The sequence below is a fragment of the Plecotus auritus genome, assembly GCF_963455305.1.
Source record: "Plecotus auritus genome assembly, chromosome: 5".
In the NCBI taxonomy this organism is placed as follows: domain Eukaryota; kingdom Metazoa; phylum Chordata; class Mammalia; order Chiroptera; family Vespertilionidae; genus Plecotus; species Plecotus auritus.
Genome location: NC_137776.1, coordinates 144,468,572 through 144,491,291, shown reverse-complemented (window position 1 = coordinate 144,491,291; position 22,720 = coordinate 144,468,572). Strand labels below are relative to the sequence as shown.

Here is a 22,720-nt window from a genome sequence, read left to right as displayed (position 1 = left end):
ATTGGTACTATCTTGCCATTGACTATGGATGAACACTCTGGATGGGAAAACAAAATCCCAATTGTCTAACATAAAGGTAACATATAACACAGAAGGTAAATAATATTAGAGAGCCTGATTGAACCCCCTTTGATAGTAGGTATGATATTTTAAGCCACAGTGCATGTGCATGTATAAGTAATTGTCATATATAATATTCTCAGATATTATATACTTATTACATTATGCACAATGCTTTCCAAGACAGCTACAAATTTACACATGCATCAACTATCTAAAAACATAGAAATAGGAAAACCTATTCAGTGGAATTTTCTTAAATTATATTTGAACAATCAACAGGAAAAGTAATCATGTAAAGTACTGCTCTGTTCTCGTATATATCTACAATAAAATTCTATAAACAATTGTCTCCCAAAACATACCCGAATAAAATTACAAAAAAAAAAAGATAACACCCAGTGTCCTATATTTGTATATTTATGGTCATTTCAAAAACAAACAAACAAACAAATAAAAGAGCCCCACTCAGGTGCATATTTACATTCTTCAATCTGTAGCGGTGAAAAATAATTCTATTAAGTGCAGGACATTTCTAATGTTGCAGTAGTGACATTTTCCTTAAGTCTTCATGAACACATTGCTTTTGTGTTAATGGTGATGCATTCCAGGACTATGAGACAGTTCTGTCGCTGCCTTCATTTGCAGACGGTGGCACAGTCAGGATTAAAGAGCTCCTTGTATAACGGAGGAAAGAGTGTATTCACTATGTCTGGATGCGATTGCTTAAATACCTGCAGCTTCTCCCCGTGCAAGTTGCAAACCGCCGTGATGGTCGGTATCTTGGCTATTAACTGCAGAATGGAGGGGCAGAGAAGGAGACAAAGGGGGAAGCTCATTAGTGTTCTGTCTTCTGAATCAGTGTCCTTCTTGGCCCCAGATGAAGGGAAATGGCTTTGGAAAAGATGTTCAGAAAGACAGAAGGCTCACTTTCAGCTTTTCCTTTAGAACAAAACAAAACAAAATGCTCCTCCTATCCCCCACCCCACCATCCTCTAAAGGGAAAATAAAGAGAAAGAGAGCTGGACCAAGCTTCCTGATTCATTGTTCTTAAATAAAGTATGTATGGGAGGTAGTCTAGTTTAAGCCTTAGGAGTGGGCGCTCTGCAGGCCGGCTGACCGAGTTTGGAATCCTGGTTCCAAAACAGCTAATTGGCTGTGTGGCTGTGACACTTGCAATGCTTCAGTCTTCTCATTTGTAAAATGGGCACAGTACCTGCTTCACTGGGTTGTTGTGTGGACTGAATGAGGTAATTATACCAAAGTGTTAGGAACACTGCAGGCAGGAAACACAATTGTTAGCTAATACTGTTTTCTATTATTTCCCGCAGACTTTTGTGATGTGAATATTAGATTTTTAGTTTGGGAAGGTGAAGAAGTTAGGAAGGAGTGCCCTAAGCCATATGAGGTGTAGTTCATAATTACCCGGACTGCTTTGCTGTCAGGCTCACCAGCCTGCCTACGTCTCTCAAATCCCTTTCTGCGGTAATGCACGAAATGAAACTATATTTAATCAAGGGAAAATTTGGGAGGTCACTGCCAATTAGCTCCCTCAGGAAGATGTTTTAAAAACCTGGGTGAGAATATCCACTTATAATTGCTAGATTTTGAATTACATATATAACGTAGGATGTAATTTTGAGTTCAAATAATAAGAAGATCATGCTTTTGTAATAATGTCCACAGTTTGCCAAATGGTATAGAAGTCTTAGGAGATGAGCAATTTTAACTTTCAACATACTTGTAACTTAGGTCTACTTAGAATCTATCATTTAATGTCAACATTAGCTTAAACCTAAATCTGATTGTAGCCCAATTACTGTGGGAATGAAGTATGTTCTCATATAGAGAATAGTTTTACAAAAGGTAAGCTTGATCGTTCATATAGCTCACTTGAAAGTGATGATAAAATAAAATTTAATAAAACCTATCTAATCACCAAGTAGGCTCACTGTGCTTCCTACCCTACTTAATCATAAGAAACCATTGCACTCTTTGAAGTACCAGAGGAAATAGATAATTAGGTATTTTGTGGCTTTCCGAAATTTCCACTCTTTCATTAACTTTCCTTTAAACAACTGATGACGATACTATCATACTATGAACAATTTAAAAATAGTGTTATGGTGAGAGCTGTTGACATATTTATTAAAGGGATCTAGAACACATGAAGAAGTCTGGTGTTCAGACTTCCCCTTTCCGCTGCTGTTTACTGATAGGGCTAGAAATGAAACATGTGGAACCTTTGTCTATCAAATGAATGTTAAATTTTAGACTGAGAGTGAAGACCTCCTGTCCAACACTATGAGTTACTTCAAAACAGACTGGTTCTTGCTAATAATCGACTGGAAAGACAGATGTGAATCAAGTTACCACACAGACAAAAGCAAGTGAAAACCTGTGGTGAGTGCTGTGGAGGAATGATGCTAGAAGTGGTGGCTATTAGGACATTCTGGCTTCCTCTGGCAGGCCAGGATGGCTTTCCCCAGAAAGTGCCATTAAAAAAAATCTTCATTGTTGAATGTGTTACATATGTCCCCTTTCCCCCCATATTGACCTGTCTAGCCGCTCCCACCCTCTACTGCAGGCCCTTCATTATCCTGTTGTCTGTGTCCATGCAAATATGCATACAAATTCTCTTCCCTCTCCCCTTCCCCGCTTTCTGAGGTTCGACAGTCTGTGTTCCATGCTTCTGTGTTTCTGGGTCTATTTTGTTCATCAGTTTATTTTGTTCACTGGATTCCACAGATGAGTGGGATCACGTGATACTTACCTTTCCCTGACTGGCAGAAAGTGCCATTTATACGGGGCTCTGAAGGAAAGGTGAGATCTAACCAGCTGCTGGGGCCGGGGTTACGGACTGTGCCCCAGGATTGTATGCAAAGGTGCTGTGGTATTTGGGGCACTGGAAGCAACTGAAGGAAGTTCAGTGTCGCAGGAGCAGTGGGTGAGCATGTCCAAGGATAAAGCTGGAGATGGGGCTGGTCAGATGACACAAGGTCTCAGTTACATTAAGGTCTTTGTAAGGGTTTTGAGCAAAAAGAGAAAGATGATCAGAAGCCCATTCTGAAAGATTTCACTTTGGGTCCAGGATGGAAAACTGTATCTTTTCTATGCTTTCATAGGTAAAGAGCATGTGAGTGTCCACTTAACTAGAATTCCTTGGGAAATTATTCAGGCTCTCTTAACCAGCTGGTTCACACAGAAGGAGATTGTAACAGTTTGAGAACAGTTACAGTTCTTCCTGAAATTGCTACCGAATGCAGAAAGGCTGTGAAAGCTTCCTACAATCATTGCAGAATTGATGATGTGCAGAGCTCCTGAAACTTCCACAAGCAACTCTGGAATGCTTGTCGATCTTTAGTGTGTGTGAGTCACTGGGGTGCTTCCCGCAAATGCAGGTTACTGGGATCTACCCCTGGGGATTGTGTTTTTCTGTAAGTCTAGGTGGAGCTCAGACCCCATGTTTGAAATGAACATTCCGTGGGGATACTGAAGTAGTGGGTCCATGAGAGAGAGTTTGAGAAACACTTGTTTCAGAGGTTCAAATCTTATACATTTACAACTGTTTTTCAAAATTGAAAAGTAAATTATTTATTATGTTTGAAACAGTCCTGGTAGCTGAGTGTAAAGTTGGCTCCTTTTCAGAACACAGACAAGCAACTATATTTAGAGAGGGAAGAGTCCGTGTGCTTAGTCCTATTAGTTTGGTGAGAGACAAGTCATGAAATTCCCGAGTCCCCTGTGACACAAATACTGCACAAGGAGGAGTAGCCGAATGACTAAAAACAAAAACAACATATGGGTTTGAAGCCTGACTGAATCCTGCATCTTCTGTTTCTAGCTTTGTGATCTTGGGCAAGTCACTGAACCTTTCAGCTCACTTATCTACCAGGTGGCAATCATGGCAGTCCCTATCTCAGAGCATTGTTGTGAGGATTAAATGAGACAATACAAACACTCTGTAGCAGAGCCTAGCATAATATATGTGTGTCAACACAGGTGTCATGCTTCCATTCCCATATAATGCTTCCTTCAAGGAGAGAAATATCTAGTCAAGACCACACTTGGTTAGTCAAATGAGACACAAGGCAAGAAGCCAGCTTAGCCCTTAACCAAGCACCAAAAATCGAATCATTGTATATCATGTGTGCATACAAAATCAGCCACTTACTTTTATTGAAATAAAAAAGCAACATATTAGTTTTCATTTTCTTGTAGCAATTAAAATAAGTTGCTCATTTAATAAACTGTGATCCATAAAATCGAATCCTAGGTGCTACGATTCTTCAAGCAGTTTTTTGTTCCTTTAGAGAAGGGGGATGGGGGTGGGAAATTAAATGTATGAGACAAGGACTGAAACCCTTACTCACTTGCACCAGAATTATTTGACCATGTGTTCGGTTTTGGAAAGGGAATATGGACTCTTGCTTCTTTCTTGCCTAAAACTGGGTTTAAGAGGCATCTGATTCAGAAACTCATTCTCCCCTCTTCTATGGGACTTGGATTCTTCCCTGTTGCTCATCTGGAGAATGGGCTGAATGGCGAGAGTTGCTTTTGGTAAAAGAACACTGGGACCACTCAAACTAGGGTCACCGAGAAAGGCAAAGAGCTTCACCAATCTCTGTGCTCTCGGAAGAGGCTGGTTTAAGGGCACCAATCAGCTGTGGAAACAGAAGTGCTGACAGGGGCATCCATCACTCTGGACGCATGGTGGGCCAGGAGGCCACACAGGCAGCAGTAGCACTTGTCAGCGCCCAGAAAGGCCTGGTGGAGGAAGCAGCTGGCAGTCACTTATTGTTCATTAATATTATGTACTACTACTGGGGGACCCCCATTTCAAAGGGAGCTCGGAGCAGCCTCAGCAGCAGTTAATGGCTCAACAACTTTTTAAACAGCTGGGGAGGTGATCCCGAAGCATTTGGAGATGAAGGGGGTAGTCAATTTCAAATCATCATGAAATTTCTTCATGCTTAAGTAATCCCCAGAGCGGGGATAGATAGAGGGTCTATAAAAAGGCGTTTTCACACTCATCTCTTTCTTATAGAAGCATTTTTATAAGAAGGAAGCTTTAGCTTATACCTACTGGGTCTATAAGAAGAAAAGGCAGCTGTTCGAGAAGACATAATAATCCTATGCCTCTTTCCAGAGGTTAGTTTTATGAGGAAAATCCATAATTTTATGATTGGCACATTTGATGTTGAAAACATGAAACCTGAAGAGCGTAAAATTAGTGATCTTGTTCATAAGGGCTCCCAGGCCACCAGATGCTCTCCAACCTGACTGACGAAGGAAGCCGACAAGGGTTTGATCAAAGTGTAAGAAGCTCCAGAAGCACTGATAAAAATGGGGCACAAGTGAGGCTAAATACATCCATTTCACTTGTTCATTCACCTTTGAGCTTTTATTTAGTAGCTTGGCACTATGATAATAGAAAGACAGACTTCCATCTCTATATTGCTGATGCAGTTTTGTTATTATGCTAGAAATGGACTTAGGAATGAAGAAGATAGTGAGTCTGTGGTTTTGTGCCTCTCCCAGCTCGATCTATCACAGTTCCCCCTGGGAAGGCTGCAGCCTTCCAGATCCGAGGGGGAGATGAATCTCAAAGAACAGACTCGTCACCACATGGTGCAGCCATTCTTGGCCAGGTCATTCTCTCCCCGTGGTCAACCCAAGATCTCCACTGTGTTTTTGTTAACATGGCATAACTTTAGGCTAATACCTATGGAGGAAGGGATGCTGTGTGGCATCTTCATGGGCAGCATAAGCTTTAACAAGACTGACTAATACTAATAAAAAAAGAAAATAATAGTATTGCTGTTATCTCTCCTTGAAGGGATAATATTTCCTATAATAATGGAAAAGAGAGAGCCGAATGAGGGGCAGGTAACTTCTGGCCAGCTAGGGATAGGAAAAGAGAGGAGTGACAGAGATTCTGAGCTTCAGCAAAATAACTCCACATAGATTCTTCCACATCTTGGAAGGTCTAGTTATCAGCATAGAACTATGGTCTTAAAATACCCGAGGGTGGTATGGCCTGTGATTCCTGGAAAGGTTGCATCTCTAGCACATGTCAAGGCACAGGCATTTGCACACGATTTTGAGAAGCGAATTGAAGGCATGGCACTCACTGAAGTGTTCCAGATGGGGTAACAAAAATGACTCTCCCTCTGGGCTCTGCATATGGCGAGGTGAGTGGGCTTTGTGGGGCGAGTCACACCAGGAGTTCTCCATGCCTTCCCATTGGATATATGATGTGTTATTATTGAGTTTGCTACTTTTAAACTTCTCGGTCCAGCTCTGGGTGAGAGTATACCTCCAGGAGTGTTGCACATATTTGCAGGAATGCTGGGAAAAGTCTATATGCTACCTAATAATATTCTATGACTCTAATCACCCAGGAGACACAGCAGGAGGGTCTGGACTGTAGAAGAGCATGGGAAAGCAAAAGAAGATATTAAGGAGAAACCTTTGTTTTCCTCTTTTGGAGTCAAAGAATATTATGACGAAGGGATTGAATGACCATCCAGTGCAACCTACTCATTTCCCAGACAAGAAAAGGATAGCCCAGAGAACAGATGGGCTGCCTCCCATAGTTAGATGGGGCTTACAAAATATATATGTATATTATAAATACACACGTGTATTTTTTTTCCATGAGCTTTAGTGAAAGTGATCAGTGTCATCTCAGTCCTGGCTTCTCAAGTCCAGATCCAGCCAAATCTAACTGTTATTCATAGCTCAAAATATACCTCATACTTTCTTACCTCCACATCATGTCCCCCATCTCTTGGAATGCCATACTCCACCTCTTCACCTCCTCCCACAACTTACATCTTTTGAGATAGTTTTCATTCATTGGTGATTAGCTCAAATATACCATCTCCTGGACAAAAAATTCTCTGCCAAATAAAATTTATTTTGTCCACAACTATAACAACACTAACAAACTACCTGTTATGAACCATGCAGCTTGCTTATATTTGATCTCATTTAGTCCTTAAAATAACCAAATGAGATTGATACTATTTGTAGTCACATTTTACAAATGAGGAAACCGAGGCACAGGGAGGTTAAGTCACTTGTCCAGGGTCACTCAACTAGGAAGTGTTTTTGATGGTTTATTATAAATGTGCTGTATATTATCATTATGCTGATGAGCAAATAAAACTAGATTTTTAAGTGGGTACAAATAAATGAAAACTGATTAATATATAGAGATTAAAACCACTTAGCTAATGAGCACAGACTTCCTGAATTTTCAAACCTTCTCTTGGTCCAAATTTGGTTGAAAATATAAGACACTGTTACTTGAATTTAATTTCAGGAGGTGGGCATGTAGAAAGTGTGCTGGAGACTGTTCTTTCAGGACAAAGTTCACTGACTGTGGGTGAGTCCTGCATCTCTTACCTGACACCTGCTACACCTGTTCAGGGTAGAAATTATCATTGCACAGTACACAGGAGGCAGATCTGCCCCACCTACTGGGGATTTAACCTGAGCCCTGGACTTGCATACAACGGTTGAGTCTGTGTGCATTTTTCTAGAGATAGGTTTCATAATGTTTGCCAGATTCCCCGAGGAGTCTATAAATAGCATTCATAAACATGGTCGTCACTGTTTCAGAGGTGTTGCGGGACATTTCTGAAAGGATGAGAAGACTCTGTGGTAGGGTAGAATTTTTTCTCGGATTTAAACAAAACATTTATTCCTTCTGGAGAGTGCGGGTTTGATGAGAGGGTGTCCCTATATGTTGATGGTGCCATTGTCCTTAAAGCATTCAAGCTCAGGACCTCGACAGATGTAGCCATCCCTCCCCAGCATCCGACAGCTGATGAATCTGTCTTTGATAAATGGAGTGACTTATCCAAAGCCACACAGTTCAGAGCTGGGATAAATGAGAGTCCAGTTCTCATTCTCTTTCATGATCCCTCCACATGTGTTCAAATTACATCCTATTAAAATGATGACAGTTACAAGGAAGGGTCCACACAAAAACCCAGCACCCACACAAGACCCATGGAAGCAATGCTTTGTCATCTGGCTCCAAGCAGTTTTATACAAGAAATTACCCTCTTCTAATACTTTCTCTGGCCCCCAACTTTGCAACATTGTTACTATAAGAAGAGAACTGAGTGGATGTTAACTAGACTTATTGTGGTGATCATTTTGCAATATATTATGAACAAGTGTTAAATCATGATGCTAGTATTATGCATCCCAAACTATATAATATTATATGCCAATTATATCTAAAAAACTTTAAAAAAGAATTGACCTATGTACTTTTCCAACCAAAGATGGAGAAAGGAGAAACTGACCTACTGTCTGTGTTCTAATTTTTTTCTTGCCACTAAATACCTTTCATTCTTCATTTTCCCTGTCTCCTTTCTATCTCAATACCTCAGATCACCAGCACCAGGACACCAGAAGGTAAAAGATGGTGTAAGCATGAGAGTTTTACTCTCCTAGGATAGTAATAATCACAGTGTCACAGTGTGTTAGAATCCATGTAGTGCAAATATCTCATCTGAACCTAAAGCACATCTATACAGGAGCCAGGAATTAAAATTTTCATTTTACACATGATGAAACTAGAGTTTTCTGAAAAGCAGACAATCCCGCCCCCCCCTCCCCGCCCCCGCCCGCCCCGAGCAGCATAGCAACAACTTTTGTCTAACTCTGGATTTTATCAACCTTTATTTTAGTTTGGTAAATATGGGGACCACAGTCTTTGGGAGATCCCAAATGCAGGACCCCCAATTAATTAACTAGATATACTTATGCATTTTGCTAGTTATATATGCAATTATAAGAGACAGAAGCATATATTCACATTACCATCTTTTCTCTCCGGTTATGTGAAAGCATGTAGTTTTGCTCTGAACTGGGAGAAAACAGGTGCAGAGAGAAGATGATTTGTCTTTTCCCACTAAATGCCAAGTTATACCAAAGAGAACTAGCCCTCCACATTGTGAAAATATTCTTCCTGAGTTGTGTTAATTTTAACACAATGTTACCATAATGAAGCAGCATATTTAACTCATTAAGTTTTTTTATAACGATGCTCTTTATGTGCGAAGTAAATTCTGATAGTATCCTTAATAGAGTCTTTCCCCCTTTTTAAAATAAAGAATTTCAAGAGCAGAATGACAGCGTTTCAATAAAAAAACAACAACAACACAAAGAGCGGGATTTTTAACATCTTTACCATGAATAAGGGCCATTTCCTAGTTGCTTACCCTGTAAAAAAATTCCAGTATTTTTTAATACATCATCTATACTCCATATTGTGTGTTCACCACCCCAAGGCAAGTCTCTTACTATCACCATTCATCTCTCCTCCACCTTCCCTCATCCCGCCCAAATCCAGTTTTTAAGAGAGCAAAGGTACTTAGAAATCTAAAATAATCCTGGCCCTCAAAAATATTACAATTTGTAAGAAATTAGAGATACTTTAAAATCTAAAATAGTGCTAAATATCAATTATTAGAAAATTCTTCCTTTTTATGATCATTTTATGTTGGTAAACTCTTCTCAGTTCTCTTCTTAAACATCACTGTTTTTACGCTGAATCAAGAAATTGGTGGTGTGTTGCCTGCTTTTGCCCATGAGACACTTGTCATTTTGAAAGACCCTCCCCAGGGCAAATCTTGAGTGAAGAGATTAGAGTCGAAGGGAATTTTACAAGGAATCAGTCTAATCTTCTCTTCTGGGTAGTACTGTCATTTACAATATATCTGAGAGGAAACCAAGCAGTATCTATTAGAATATGGCCAGTGACAGGGAGCTCACTACTTCACACAGTGGTCTACCCTTCCTTTCAGCAACCCTCATTATTTTATATTTATTCCATATTTTGAGTAAAAATCTACCTCCTTTTAACTTTTGCCCAGACCGGACTCCTATGTGGCACAAATTCTCCTTTTGTGCCACGTATGAGTTCTGAAGACTTGATTCCCGGCTTCAAACTTTTGTTTTTCAGATGACATGCCTCAGTTTCTTTCACATGTTTTTCCTGAACCTGGGTTTCAGGTCCATCAATATCGCCCTTTCCTAAGGGGCGTCATTCTCCTTTCCATCTGTTATAACTTACTAGTCTCCCTTTTAAATGTGCACCTCAAAATTTATGCACCTTTGGTAACTTTCAGAAATCATTGTTGCCAAAAAATATCTCTTGCTTTATATAACCAGCACCCTTTAGCTCATTTCACTCTCTTTCAGTGACAAGGGGTCTGTAGTCTGAGGACCTACCTTTGCCAAGGTCTCATCATCCAGGTGATTCTTCTGAATCACATGTTGAAGTGCAAAATAAATCTTTTCCTGAAGCTTCTGGACCTTCCTTGGTTCTATCAGCCAGGCTCGGTCTGACAGAGGAAAAGAATGGGTAAGAAGGGGTGGGAATGTAAGCTTTGCTTTATTTCACCTGTGTATACAAGTGCTGAGTTTCAGACCCATTTCAAATTTGTTCTAAATTGCTTCTGAAGTCATGTAATTTTTGATAGTGAACATAAATATTTTATAAGCAATTCCATGATGACAGGAATGCACAATACATTGACATAGAAAATCAGAATGCACTAAGGACCCAATGATTAAATAAACTCCAGTCTTGCCTATGAAGGTACACTTTGACACGTCATTCTAGCTATACCTACTGATAATACCAGTCTCTACACTTTTTATCCATTAAGGCTTATTTATTTCTTTTTTAAATGGAAAAAGTGACAGATATTTACTTCTGGTAGCAAACAAATGCCAAATAGTTTTCCTCCTACCATTTACTCACTGCATTTGATTATTCCCATAGAGTGTAGTGCGATGGAATATTAATTCTAAGCCTGTGGGTCTATGATGAGGGAGGTGGTTTTACCTCTGATGCCTGCTTGTTGGAAGGAAGTGTTACAGAATGATAACATGGCTTATAAAAGGGAAAGGCAGTTTGTATTGTCTCATTTAATCCTCACATAAGCATAAAATCAATTTTAAAAATTTAATCCTGAGTCCTCTTTTTCTATAATGAATTTTTAAAAGGTGAATAGGAAAAGCCCTCTCTTCCTCTTTTCCTTCCTTTTTACTCTTCTTCCTTCCTCTTTTCATTCCATTTATCCCTCCCTCTGTCCCTCCTTCCTTCTGTCCTTCTTTCCTAGAAGCTCTAGACACCGTGGTGACAAAATTTAGCCCAGCATCAATGCCTTAGGTTGGAACTTCAATGGAGAGACACCTGGAGTCTCCAAATGCTGAAAAATACTCATGGAAAAGAACCTGGGCATGATCCTTCTAAACACAGTTCAGGTCAGGTGAGAAACTCGATTCTGTAATCCTAGACAGGGCAAGAACAAGTCTAGCCAATAGTGAAGCAAACCCTTACGTAAGTGAGCACAAAAGCCTTCAGTTGACAATTGTCAATCAGAATAAATTAAGTCTCTCTCTCTCTCCCTTCTCTAAACTCTCTGGAGCTGAATAGACAGTGGTCATTATGGCAAGAACCTTGGGGCGGGGAGAGGTCTGGCACAAGATGGAACCTTCATAGTCTGGAAATCTATCTTCTCTCTTTTTTATTATGGCACTAGGCCAGAGTGGCAAACAAGGTATTTGGAGTAGCTAAAGCCTCTGAGTGTGGGTCTGTTACCAGGGTTGGAAGATTCCCCACTAGGTAGAGTAAGCCAAATATTGTGCTTCCAAGCTCAGCAGAATTTGATGGCCATTCTAGAAAATGGCCCATGGTTCAGTTGACTCCTAGCTCATAAGGTATAGGCTTGCCATCCTCTGGAAGAGTTACCTTTAAGGATTGATAAATCATGTCTTAAGTATTTGCTGTTAGGAATTTACTGACTTGCCACAAACATACCAAAAGAGGACAGTGAGTTCTGTAACACTTCCTTCCAGCAAGCAGGCATCAGAGGTAAAACCACCTCCCTTATCATAGACCCACAGGCTTAGAATTAATATTCCATCGCACTACACTCTATGGGAATAATCAAATGCAGTGAGTAAATGGTAGGAGGAAAACTATTTGGCATTTGTTTGCTACCAGAAGTAAATATCTGTCACTTTTTCCATTTAAAAAAGAAATAAATAAGCCTTATTAGATAAAAAGTGTAGAGGCTGGTATTATCTGTAGGTATAGCTAGAATGACGTGTCAAAGTGTACCTTCATAGGCAAGACTGATTTTTTTTCCTGCCTCTCTGAGAAAATACATAGGGTATAAGAAAAAGGATCTAGTCTCCAGAAATAAATGGGTTATTGAAGGAATGAGTCTCTTGATAGTAAAAGTTAGCAGGAATGTGTCTTTCTTTCAGTAGAGAACTATTAACAACACTGCTATCCAAATCTAACTGTATAGGCAGCTGAGTGACTCTGAATTCTCATTCCCATTGAAGAAGAAGCCAGGTATGGATTAGGATTCCATACTTTTTCAGGCTGGCATATATTTTTAAAAAGAATCTCAATTGTTACAGTTCTATGTGATCTATAAATATTACACCTTACCTTCTTTGAAAACTTTTTGCCATGTTATTGCATTTTAGAGGTATATGAGGTCTTTATTATTATGAAGCCCAATCCTCTTACTTTATAGATGAGGAAACTGAGACTCTGAGAGGGCAAGTGTACAAGGTCACACAGATAAATGGTGGCAGAGCCTGTACTAGAATGTCTACTGCCACATCAGAGATTCTTCCTTTTCTGGTCTTAATAGGAGCCATTTTTACTCTGCTGTCCTCACCTTCTTTTAAATTCTCTAATGTGGCAAAGAAAACAAAAAAAGAAAGAAAAGGAACCATCATTTGCTTGCAATGAGCAGACCCACTTACCGTGGGTAGATAATCCAGAGAAAAAGGTATTTTAAGAGGAGAAAGTGTATGCTGTACTTAACGCTGGATCTTTCATTTGATATATTTCTACTGAGTTTCATCTTACTGGACAATTTTTCAACCATGTCCTTTATTTTAAAAATCAAAATGGAACTTAGTTATAACAAGTCACTATCAGTTTTTATTTGCCTGTTAAAAGAATAATTTGGTTCTTTTGAATCTGGAATGATGCTTACCACATGCTCTACTCTTATTTTTGAGACAAAACCGGTCATTTGATTTAACTTCAAACTACTTTCCTTTGGATTGTCCAAAATAATCACAAGCTTGCTAAAGAAAATATGGTTCTTTTAAAGTTTCTCTTGAGCACCTTGGCTGAGGTAGGGGTCATCCATGTGAAAGATAATAAAACAGGTTAAAAAGGAAAGGTAAAGACCTCAGCCTTCCCTACCTGGAGATATCAGAACAGCAGATGAGAACAAAGCAATCTCCTCCTCAGTCAGCTGCAAGGAGCACAGATTCTTTGCAAAGTCAAATGCTTCATTCACTAGGTCATCAGAACCTATAAAAGAAGGCAAATCAATGAAAATACTTGATTGGAATGGGCAATAGTAAGAAAAGTTATTCAACATTTTACCTAGTAGGCACATAGAAAAAATATTTCCAAGTTTCTATCCATAAAAAGTGATTTAGTAATAATTATAGATGAGGAATCCAGGCAACATCTTGACCAGGTAATGAAAGTTAATATTACCAGTGAGGGGCAGTTGGAAATGGTGTGTGCCCATTGTAATATCCAAGTGCGAATACATGGCCTGAGTCTAATTGTGTAAGCTTGAAATTAGTTTCAACTAAAACAATTTAAATAAGTGATTTGGGGCTCCTTTAGTATAGCTACAGCATTCATAGAAAATCTAAAACATTATGTAAGGGGCTGAGGGCTATCAGTCATGGTGGCACTTGAACCTGGTAATGTACGGTGAGCAGGGCCCTTGAACTGAGATGTTAAAAATCAATAGAACAGAGATGAGGTATCCTTAGATTTGGTAATTTCCCTGGAAATTTGATTGAGGAATAAGCATTCATTTATTTTTATTTTCTAATGAATGATTTGCAGGTCAGTTGGTTAGCCATTGTGAACTTTGGCAAAATAATGCTTCATCCCTACACTGACCCTGGGTAAATGTTTATTTTATGAAGATGGAAATATCCCCAAGTTGCTTGCCAAGGCTTTTCCTCCTTTCTTGAAAATCTAGCCTTGGAGATGATATGGACGTGTATATCAGCTGCAGAAGGAAACACTGCCAGACCTGATGGTGCTGCTGCCTACCATATCACCTAACAGCACAACAGGTCAAAGGGCAGTGGCCTTCTTGGATGTCTGTGGGCAGGACATGGAACAAGTGGTACTGTCAATCGTTCAAACCTTTCCTGGCATTAGCCTATCTTTGCTAACGTTCTTCTTATCCACGCTGTGCATTGATGACTGGATGTGAATGATACACAGACTTCCAGAGGCTGATTCTGATCTTGCCCTCCCATGAGCCTGGTCTGGGGGTCATTTTGGGCAGGTTGACACCCACTCTACCTGTGGTCCAAGACTTCATAAATTAACAGGACGAATGTTACTTCTCGGAGTGAGAAACAAATGAAGGAGCTCCTCTCTTAAGTATCTTAACTAATGATTATGACTTTACATTAAAATGTAAGAGGTCACCCATGGATCACCAGTGGTCTACATAATATACTTTGTGAAGCAGTAAGCTAGAAGGTAAAAGAAAAGCTGATTCTATAAAGAATGACCAATAATGCAGCCCAGATCTTTTAGAAACAGTCTTCATTGATTTCTGAATGAGTTCTGAATGGTCAGTCTCAATAGGTCCACGGTTTTCTCCTTCCTTTCATATTTGGATGCATAGTTATAAGATCTGAAGAGTTAGATAAAACATTGGAGGCTCACCTAGTCTAACCCTTATCGGGAGTGGGATCTATGGCCAGCCGGCGTGGCTCAGTGGTTGAGCATTGACCTATGAACCTGGAGGTCTCAGTTTGATTCTGGGTCAGGTCATATTCCCTGGTTGCCGGCTTGATCCCCATTCTGGGGCGGGCAGCCGATCAATGATTGACTCTCATCATTGATGTTCTATTTCTCTCTCCCTCTCCCTTCCTCTCTGAAATCAATAAAAATATATTTTAAAAAAAGAAAGTGGGATACTAGCTCACATTAAAGAAGGTACTTTATTTACCAACTGCAAGCTTAGTAGAGAAATGGTTGGTAGCTAATTGTGTCATCATCAAAGGTAAACTTACCTAAGGCTTTGAACATTTGCATTCCTCCATATTTTCCTTCAAACAGAACAGTGTTGTTTAATGGGTTGAAGGCACGGCACATTCTCACTAAAACCACTTCTAAGCAACCTATGAGAAAAAACAACAACCATGTATAATATATGTAGTCATAAAGAGGTTATTACTGCATATAGGTCAAGAGACTTTTCAAAAACTTTAAAACATGCAAGACATATAGACACATATACAGAAATCCTTCAAGATTCATTCCCAAGTAAAAAATACCTATTTTTGAAATATAGCTCTCTTGGCACTATGTGAGGAATTAAAGATAAAATTAACACTTAAAAGGTGGCTGAAATGGAGGGAAGAAACAACATTTTTTAAAGCTATATTTCTTTCTGTTTTTGACTAATATTAAAGTTGGTTTCAACTCTTGAATTCACAAGTGATGCTAAGTGACCTGGAAAGGAGCTTTGTGGCAGGCAAGCCCAGGCTGTTAACTTTTGTACCAGTTTTGATATTGGGAAAACTGGCTGTCTGCTTCCGTTTTTGCATACTCCATGTATATTTTAGCACATGATGACTTTAAGCGGGGACTCCCTCAGTGTGTCGCTTGGGGCACCATTATATCTGATGTTCTTTGAAATGAGGGTTTCTTTGGTCAAATAAGTTTTGGCAAAATGCTGAATATTTTCTCTCTCCAGAGATAAATGGGTTATAGAAGGAATGAGTGTGAACAATCACAGATCAAAGGTTTGGGAACATCCCAACATGAAGGACCTTGTTCAACCTTGAGGGACCTCGCATTTCTCTGATGTCACTGCTAGCCCACTGAGCACAGGACCCTTGTCTGCAGCCATAGGCAGTGGCGGTTATTTTATTCACTCCTATATTTCCAGGACCTAAAAAGTTTCTGGCACGTAATAGTTGCTTAATACATATTTATTGAATGAATTCGTTTACTACCTTTAGCGCCCCTCCCCACACACACCCCAACATTTATTGGCATCCTGAGGGACTATAGTATATTGCTTCAGTTTCTCCATTTGGGAGAAGTGGGATTTTGCCCTGTAGACTGTGGGAAGGTGACAGCCAGACTCAGAAGCCACAAATTTGCATGAGGGCACCATATGGGTGATTTGGTCACTCTCAGTGGTGTACCCAAGGGCACCCATGGTGCCTTTCTTATGTGGCTGCTTTATATTTATGCCTGTGTTCTGTTTCTTTTGTTCTGCTGATTTCTCTTTGCTGTCCCTCATAGGTCACCTGGAATAGGGGCTTGCACGTAAGAGGGGTTTTGCAAATGTTAATCGAAGCAATGCTTTTCTAACAAAAACAATAGGTACCACTTATCGAATATCTACAATGTGGAACATTCATTATTTTATTTGTTCCTTACAATACCATGTCAGGTAAGTTTAAAAAAATTTTCTTGTTGTTGTTAATTCTCACCTGAGGATATTTTCCCAATGATCTTTTTAGAGAGAGTGGAAGAGAGCAGGAAAGACAGAGAACAACATCGATGTGAGAGAAGCACATCCTGCATGTGCCCTGACCAGGGCCTGGGCTGGGGAGGAGCCTGCAACCAAGGTATTGAACCCTTGGTTGTGCCTTTGACTGGAATTGAACCCAGGACCCTTTGGTCCACAGGCCGAAGCTCTATCTACTCAGCCAAATCAGATAGGGCTCAAGTAAGTTTTAGTAGCTCGTTTCTATGGATAAGTTACAGGAGGCTCAAAGAGGTTAAATACTCCGCCTTTTATATTAAAGTCAACATTTTTACAGCAGGCAGAGATGATAAAAATTATACGGTCCAATGGTTCCCAAATGTCAGTCCATGGACCAGTTATATCTGAGACTTACTAAAAAATACAATGGATTGGATTCTCCTCTAGGAGATTCTGATTTCATGGGCCTCAGATGATGCCCATGACTCAGAACAGGCAGTAAGCTCCTCTGACACTGTTCATGCAATTCCAGCTTTAGAATCCATTCTTTCTAGTCAGTTTCTTTACTTTACAAACAAGGAAGCTTTCATCTAGAGAGGTTGCCTCAAGGTCACATATCAACTGTGGTGGATTTTATTTTTCAAAGAAAGTCATGAAAATATCTTCCATTCCACATGCTTTTCTAGAACCTTACCACTCCCCCATCAAGAAGTAGAATCTGTGTCTCCTACCCTTGAACCCAGTGGGCCTTCATGACTGACTCCAGTAATGCCTTCTGAAGCTAAGTCAGAGAAATGCAAGGTACTTCTGTCTTGTTCTCTTGGAATGCTAACTTTTGGAACCTAGTAACCATGCTGTGAGAAAGTTCAAGCAGTCTGTGGAAAGGCTCACGTGGATAAGAACTGAGGCGCCCAGCCCAGAGCCTTGGTTGAATTCTGGGCTGTCAACCAGCACAAATTGCCAGCCATGTGAGTTAGCCAATTTGAAAATGGATTCCCTCACTGCCCCCCATCAAGTTGCCTCAGTGAGCAGGACAAGCCATCCCTGCTGAGCCTTGCTCAAATTGTAGCTTTGGGAGAGCCAAATAAATGATTATTGTCATTTGAACTAGTTTTGGGGTTGTTTTTACACAGCAATAGGGTAATCAAGTTAATGTTTGAGCCAAGATTTACATCAACCTGTACCATTTGGTAAAGAAGCAGCAACTTAGAATAACTTAGAATTCTATGTAAATTCTAAGTTCAAATGCCAACTTTGCTGTATATTGGCTTTGTGATATTGAACACTTGAGTCATATTGAGCCTTCACTTCTATAAACCTTCACTTCCTCTTCTATAAAATGGAAATAATACCGACCTCATAAGATTAAATAAGATGTCATAGGTAAGCATAAACATATATATGTATGCTATCCTATGTAATAATAGAGGAATATGCAAATTGTCCATTACAGCATCACGTCACAACCGGATCAGTAGGCTGTGTCCCCGCCCTCTGCTCAGGCAGCTGTAGGTTAGGATACAATAGGAGGGGATAAGAAAGGAGAGGGAGAGGAAGGCAGGCCTGCATGCAGACAGGCTGAGAGGAGAAACACAAATATAGAAAGGGAACAAGAAAAAGATGCAGGAATGGAAAAGGGAAGGAAACTCGGGGCTGCACTCGGGAGGGGGTGGTGCACACGGGAGGGGGTGGCGACCACAGGGGCGGGGGGTTGGTGGAGCACAGGGGTGGGGCACAGGTGACACAGAGTGGGGCACCCTGCCCAGATGCAGGAGGAGGGCGGTGGCCCCCGACGCGGGCTGTTGGCGGGGAGGCACCCATGGGTCCAGGCCTTCTGGGTGGAGGATGGTCCGAGGCCTTCTGGGTGGAGGCCCTCCTGCTTTGTGACAGCAGCACCCAGGCCACAGGGGCCTTGGCCACCCTCGCTGGGCTGGGTGACCCAGGCAGGGAATGGGATCAGGACAGCAGTGGGGAGGCCGGAGAAGGGGGGGGCAGCGAACACTGGCTGGGGCTGAACCCTGGCCTGGGGGTTAACGCCCCCCTGAACAGAAGCTTTAAGAAGAGAGGGAGGGAGGGAAGAACTTTATAAAGGAATCAGTAGAGAACAGAGTTAAAGAAGGAAAGAGGATGTGTGAGTGAACTGTAGAAGCTATAATGAAAACCAAGTATAGTTGTGTACTGGGGACAGATTTTAAAAGTAGGAGTCAGAAAAGAAAAAAGATAAATGATAGTGAATAATTATGCAGGTAGATATATAGATATTAAAACAGTGGAAGTAAGTAGAAGAATGTTGGGGAAAGGTAGGATGAGAGAGAAAGAGGGAGGGAAGAAAAGTTTTAAAGGGGAGCTGGTAGAGCTTAAAAGGAGAATGGGAAGAAGGAAAAAAATGGGGGAGGGAGCAAAGCAGGTCCAAGGGAGGAAGTGAAGAAAAAAATTAAGGTGGGAAGGAAGGAAAAGGGGAGGGAGGGCAGGGGTAAAAATAAAGGAAAGAAGGAATGGGAGGGAGGGAGGGTAGGAGAATGATGGGAAGAAGGATGATGGCTCAGAAGTAGGAAATAAGGAGAAAAGAAAAGTTTATAAATGATAAGTCAGTAGGAAAAAGTGTTATATAAAGGAGAGAGAAAAATTGTGAGAGAGGGAGAAGCCAATAAGGAAGTCAAATACAATTGTGTGTGAAGGGGATAAGATTTTAAAAAAAGTTAATAGGGGCGACCAGGTCAGCAGGGGAGGGCAGTTAGGAGTGACCAGGCCAGCAGGGGAGGGCAGTTAGGGGGATCAGGCAGGTAGCAAAGTGGTTAGGGCAGGCAGGCAGGTGAGCAGTTAGGAGCTAGCGGTCCCAGATTGTGAGAGGGATGTCCAACTAGCTCCCAGATTGGAGAAGGTGCAGGTCAGACTGAGGGACCCCCCACACACCATGCACAAATTTCGTGCACCAGGCCTCTAGTTATAGATATAAAAGTATATTATTATTACTATGGTCTAGACCAGTGGTCGGCAAACTGTGGCTTGCGAGCCACATGCAGCTCTTTGGCCCCTTGAGTGTGGCTCTTCCACAAAATACCACAGCCTGGGCAAGTCTATTTTGAAGAAGTAGCATTAGAAAAAGTTTAAGTTTAAAAAATTGGGCTCTCAAAAGAAATTTCAATCGTTGTATTGTTGATATTTGGCTCTGTTGACTAATGAGTTTGCCGACCTCTGGTCTAGACCATGAATGTTAATATATACACCATGGTAGTTCTTATCTTCTATTTTCAAATAGGGCCAAGAAAGACAAATAATCTTTTTCCTGTTTGGGTAATAGTATCTGCAAAGTCAATCATGTGCGGTTTCTTAAGCTACCTCCTCAGTGTGTGTGTCAGAGTAAGTGAGAGAAGGAGGAGGGAATGATGAGAGCACAGTGGAGATTCTCCCGGTGTATTCTGGCTGCAGGCTATCCTCATTAAAATGATTGGAAATGACCACAGAGGCAGAGCTCAGCTAGCCTGGATCCACCCCCTCTCCCCGTCCCCCCAGCAGAAGGCAAGTAGTACATTTTAGAGCCAGCTCAGCAATTCAGCCACCTTGACACACTAATTACTTGCACTGCCTGTCAAGCTGGGTATCTCAACCTTTGCAATTAATAGCTCTACTTTCAATAAGCAAAATTGTATTTGACTTCAAAGGGGGAACTGAGTGAGTATCAGGGCATTTTTATTGCTGAGAGTTTCCTTTGGGAGTTGGCTGACAGTGTGGGTGGTAAAAACGAGGTATATGTTGGAAGGAGGATTTTCTAGAACCAACATTGAGCTCAGGGTCGACCACATCCTGGTCTAAAATAGGCCCACCCCATGAATCTCTGCGTTGCTTACCTGACTTCAGAAGTAGAATCTGATCATTTTGACAGAGTTCCATGAAGCCTGTTATCCTCTTTGCAAACTCTACCACATACTGGATGGCGTGAGTGATCTGGATGGCACATTGCTGCCATAGTGCTTCCCTGGACTTCAAGAGAGAAAAGACAGAATGTACGTGGAATAAAGGGCAACTGGGAGAGTCAATGAGAGACTCAGGGTTGCCCTACTATGCTTATCTGTCACTTATGGACCAAGGGGGGAGTTTACCGGATTCCTTTAAAAGAGGTGGGCAATATTTTCTAAGATATTGTTTTGATCTGTTTGAACCTTGATATGCCACAATTATCAAAGTACTGAGTCTAGAATCATGGGAACATTGCCAGAGCATATAAAGATAGTTATTTATAGTTTCTTTATCCTTTCTTCCTCCTTGTCCTCCATCACCTCACCTAAATAAACTCAAGCACTTAGTCCATTTTGTAAAAACAAACTCTTGCACTGAGGAATACCAATTTCATCCACAGGCTTTTGTAAGGTTATAAAAGCCTTATTTTCATGTATACCTGATGGATACTAAATTTATAATATTGTTTTTTGTGTTCTTTTCCCAGAACTCACAGAGATTTTTTTTTGTATAAAATTAATTTTAAGGGAAAAGATATCAAATCAAATTGCTCTCTTAAGTAATATAGAATCCCAGAAATGTATTTTGATCTCTGGGTTATTTACTTTGGAATGGGAAACAAATCAGACTGTGTTAATTCCGGTTTTCATTCAGCATAACTATACTTCTGTCTTCTTATTTATATAAAAGTGATAAGATTTCATTGTTCCAATATATGTTATAGTCAAATATACATTTAATTAAAATTTCATTTATTGGTAGATCTTATACTTGAGGATCTTAATCTCAAAGACATTCGATTGTCATACTTGTGTGTCGATTGTCATACTTGTGTGTGACGGGGTGCTCTGTGGGTAGAGACTAGGGATGCTGCTAAACATCCTACAATGCACAGGACAGTCCCTACAGCAAAGAATTGTCCAACCCAAAATGTCAATACTTGTGAAGCTGAGAAAGCCAGAAATAGAGAAACTACAGGAAAACTTTCCTGTAGTTTTCCAGAGTACCTTGCTTTGATACGCTTTAATTTCTTCATAGGTGTGGGTCTGCCACGCCAGCTGGTGTAGCTCCTCCATGGTGTATTGACATGTCTCCAAGTGGGACTTAATGATGTTCTGTGCAATCCGATCTATGAGAAAGGATATCAATTGATTTGAGGGTTTGTAAATGAAATTCCACTCTGCTCAAAGAAACCTGCTCTTAATGTGTTGACAATTGGAATGCCTTTGGGAGGTACTCCAATTGTATGAGAGCGTTTTTAACACTACTATCTATTTTAAAATCTTCAGACAAACTCTTTATTGCCTATTTTTAATTTTCAGCCTCCTGTTATCAATCCCCTGAAGTTGGACAGAGCTGTTAAGAGGTTCCCTTTTAATCAAAATGTACTGCCTTTTCCTTCTCTGATTGATCACACACCTGCGTCTTACAAGTTGTAAAGTGTTCAAATAATCAGTTATTTAAAGAACAAATACAAATTATTATGTCTCTTGCTTTAGGCTTAAAATTCCACTAACAGTCTTGACATTTATACTCCAAATACTTTAAAATATTTGAAAATCATGGACCTCCCATTGTTTAGCTCAGAAAGGGGGAATTAATAAATATATTTGCTCATATTTTAAAAAGGAGAGGATTAAGCAATAATCTAAAAAACAAACAAACCCAGTTTTCTGTGGAGGAAGGAGAATAGAGTAGAGGGACAGGGATAGAAGCTAGACTTCTCTGATTTTTGTGGATTTGACTTTGGAACCATGTAGATATCTTACATAATTAATAATAGGAGAAGTGTTACAGATGAAATAACAGGATTCATGGGTTGATAATTATTGACATTGGGTCATTATATTCTCCTTTCTAATTTTTTATATGATAAAATGTTTCTTTAAAAGAGTTAAAAAAGATAAAATGATTATATTCATAAAAAAGGTAGTAACAAACATAATCAGTCTTTGGGGCCATTTATCCCAAGTGAGTTGTAGTTGGTATTGTATCTTAAATACTGATGATTTGGGGTTTGGAGATATGAAATTTGAGTGAAAAAAACAGACAGAAGAGCTCTCCTTAAAAACCTGTTATCAATCCCCTGAAGTTGGACAGAGCTGTTAAGAGGTTCCCTCATAATTCCATCTGCTGTTGGAACA

The 22,720-nt window shown here is 40.3% G+C and overlaps 1 protein-coding gene across 2 annotated transcripts in view; it reads right to left on the bottom strand.

Moving 5' to 3' along the window:
• Positions 1–263: 263 nt before the first annotated feature.
• The window catches only part of RORB (RAR related orphan receptor B), a 178,386-nt gene continuing 155,929 nt past the window's right edge, over positions 264–22,720 (bottom strand). For both annotated transcript variants that reach the window (XM_080668738.1, XM_080668737.1), the window contains exons 5-10: positions 21,584–21,705; positions 20,468–20,600; positions 15,190–15,297; positions 13,331–13,441; positions 10,318–10,430; positions 264–854 (exon numbers count right to left, since the gene is read on the bottom strand). In XM_080668738.1, the coding sequence (XP_080524864.1) occupies positions 699–854; positions 10,318–10,430; positions 13,331–13,441; positions 15,190–15,297; positions 20,468–20,600; positions 21,584–21,705 (743 nt within the window). In that variant the 3' untranslated portion in view covers positions 264–698. The remainder of the gene's footprint in view (positions 855–10,317; positions 10,431–13,330; positions 13,442–15,189; positions 15,298–20,467; positions 20,601–21,583; positions 21,706–22,720) is intronic.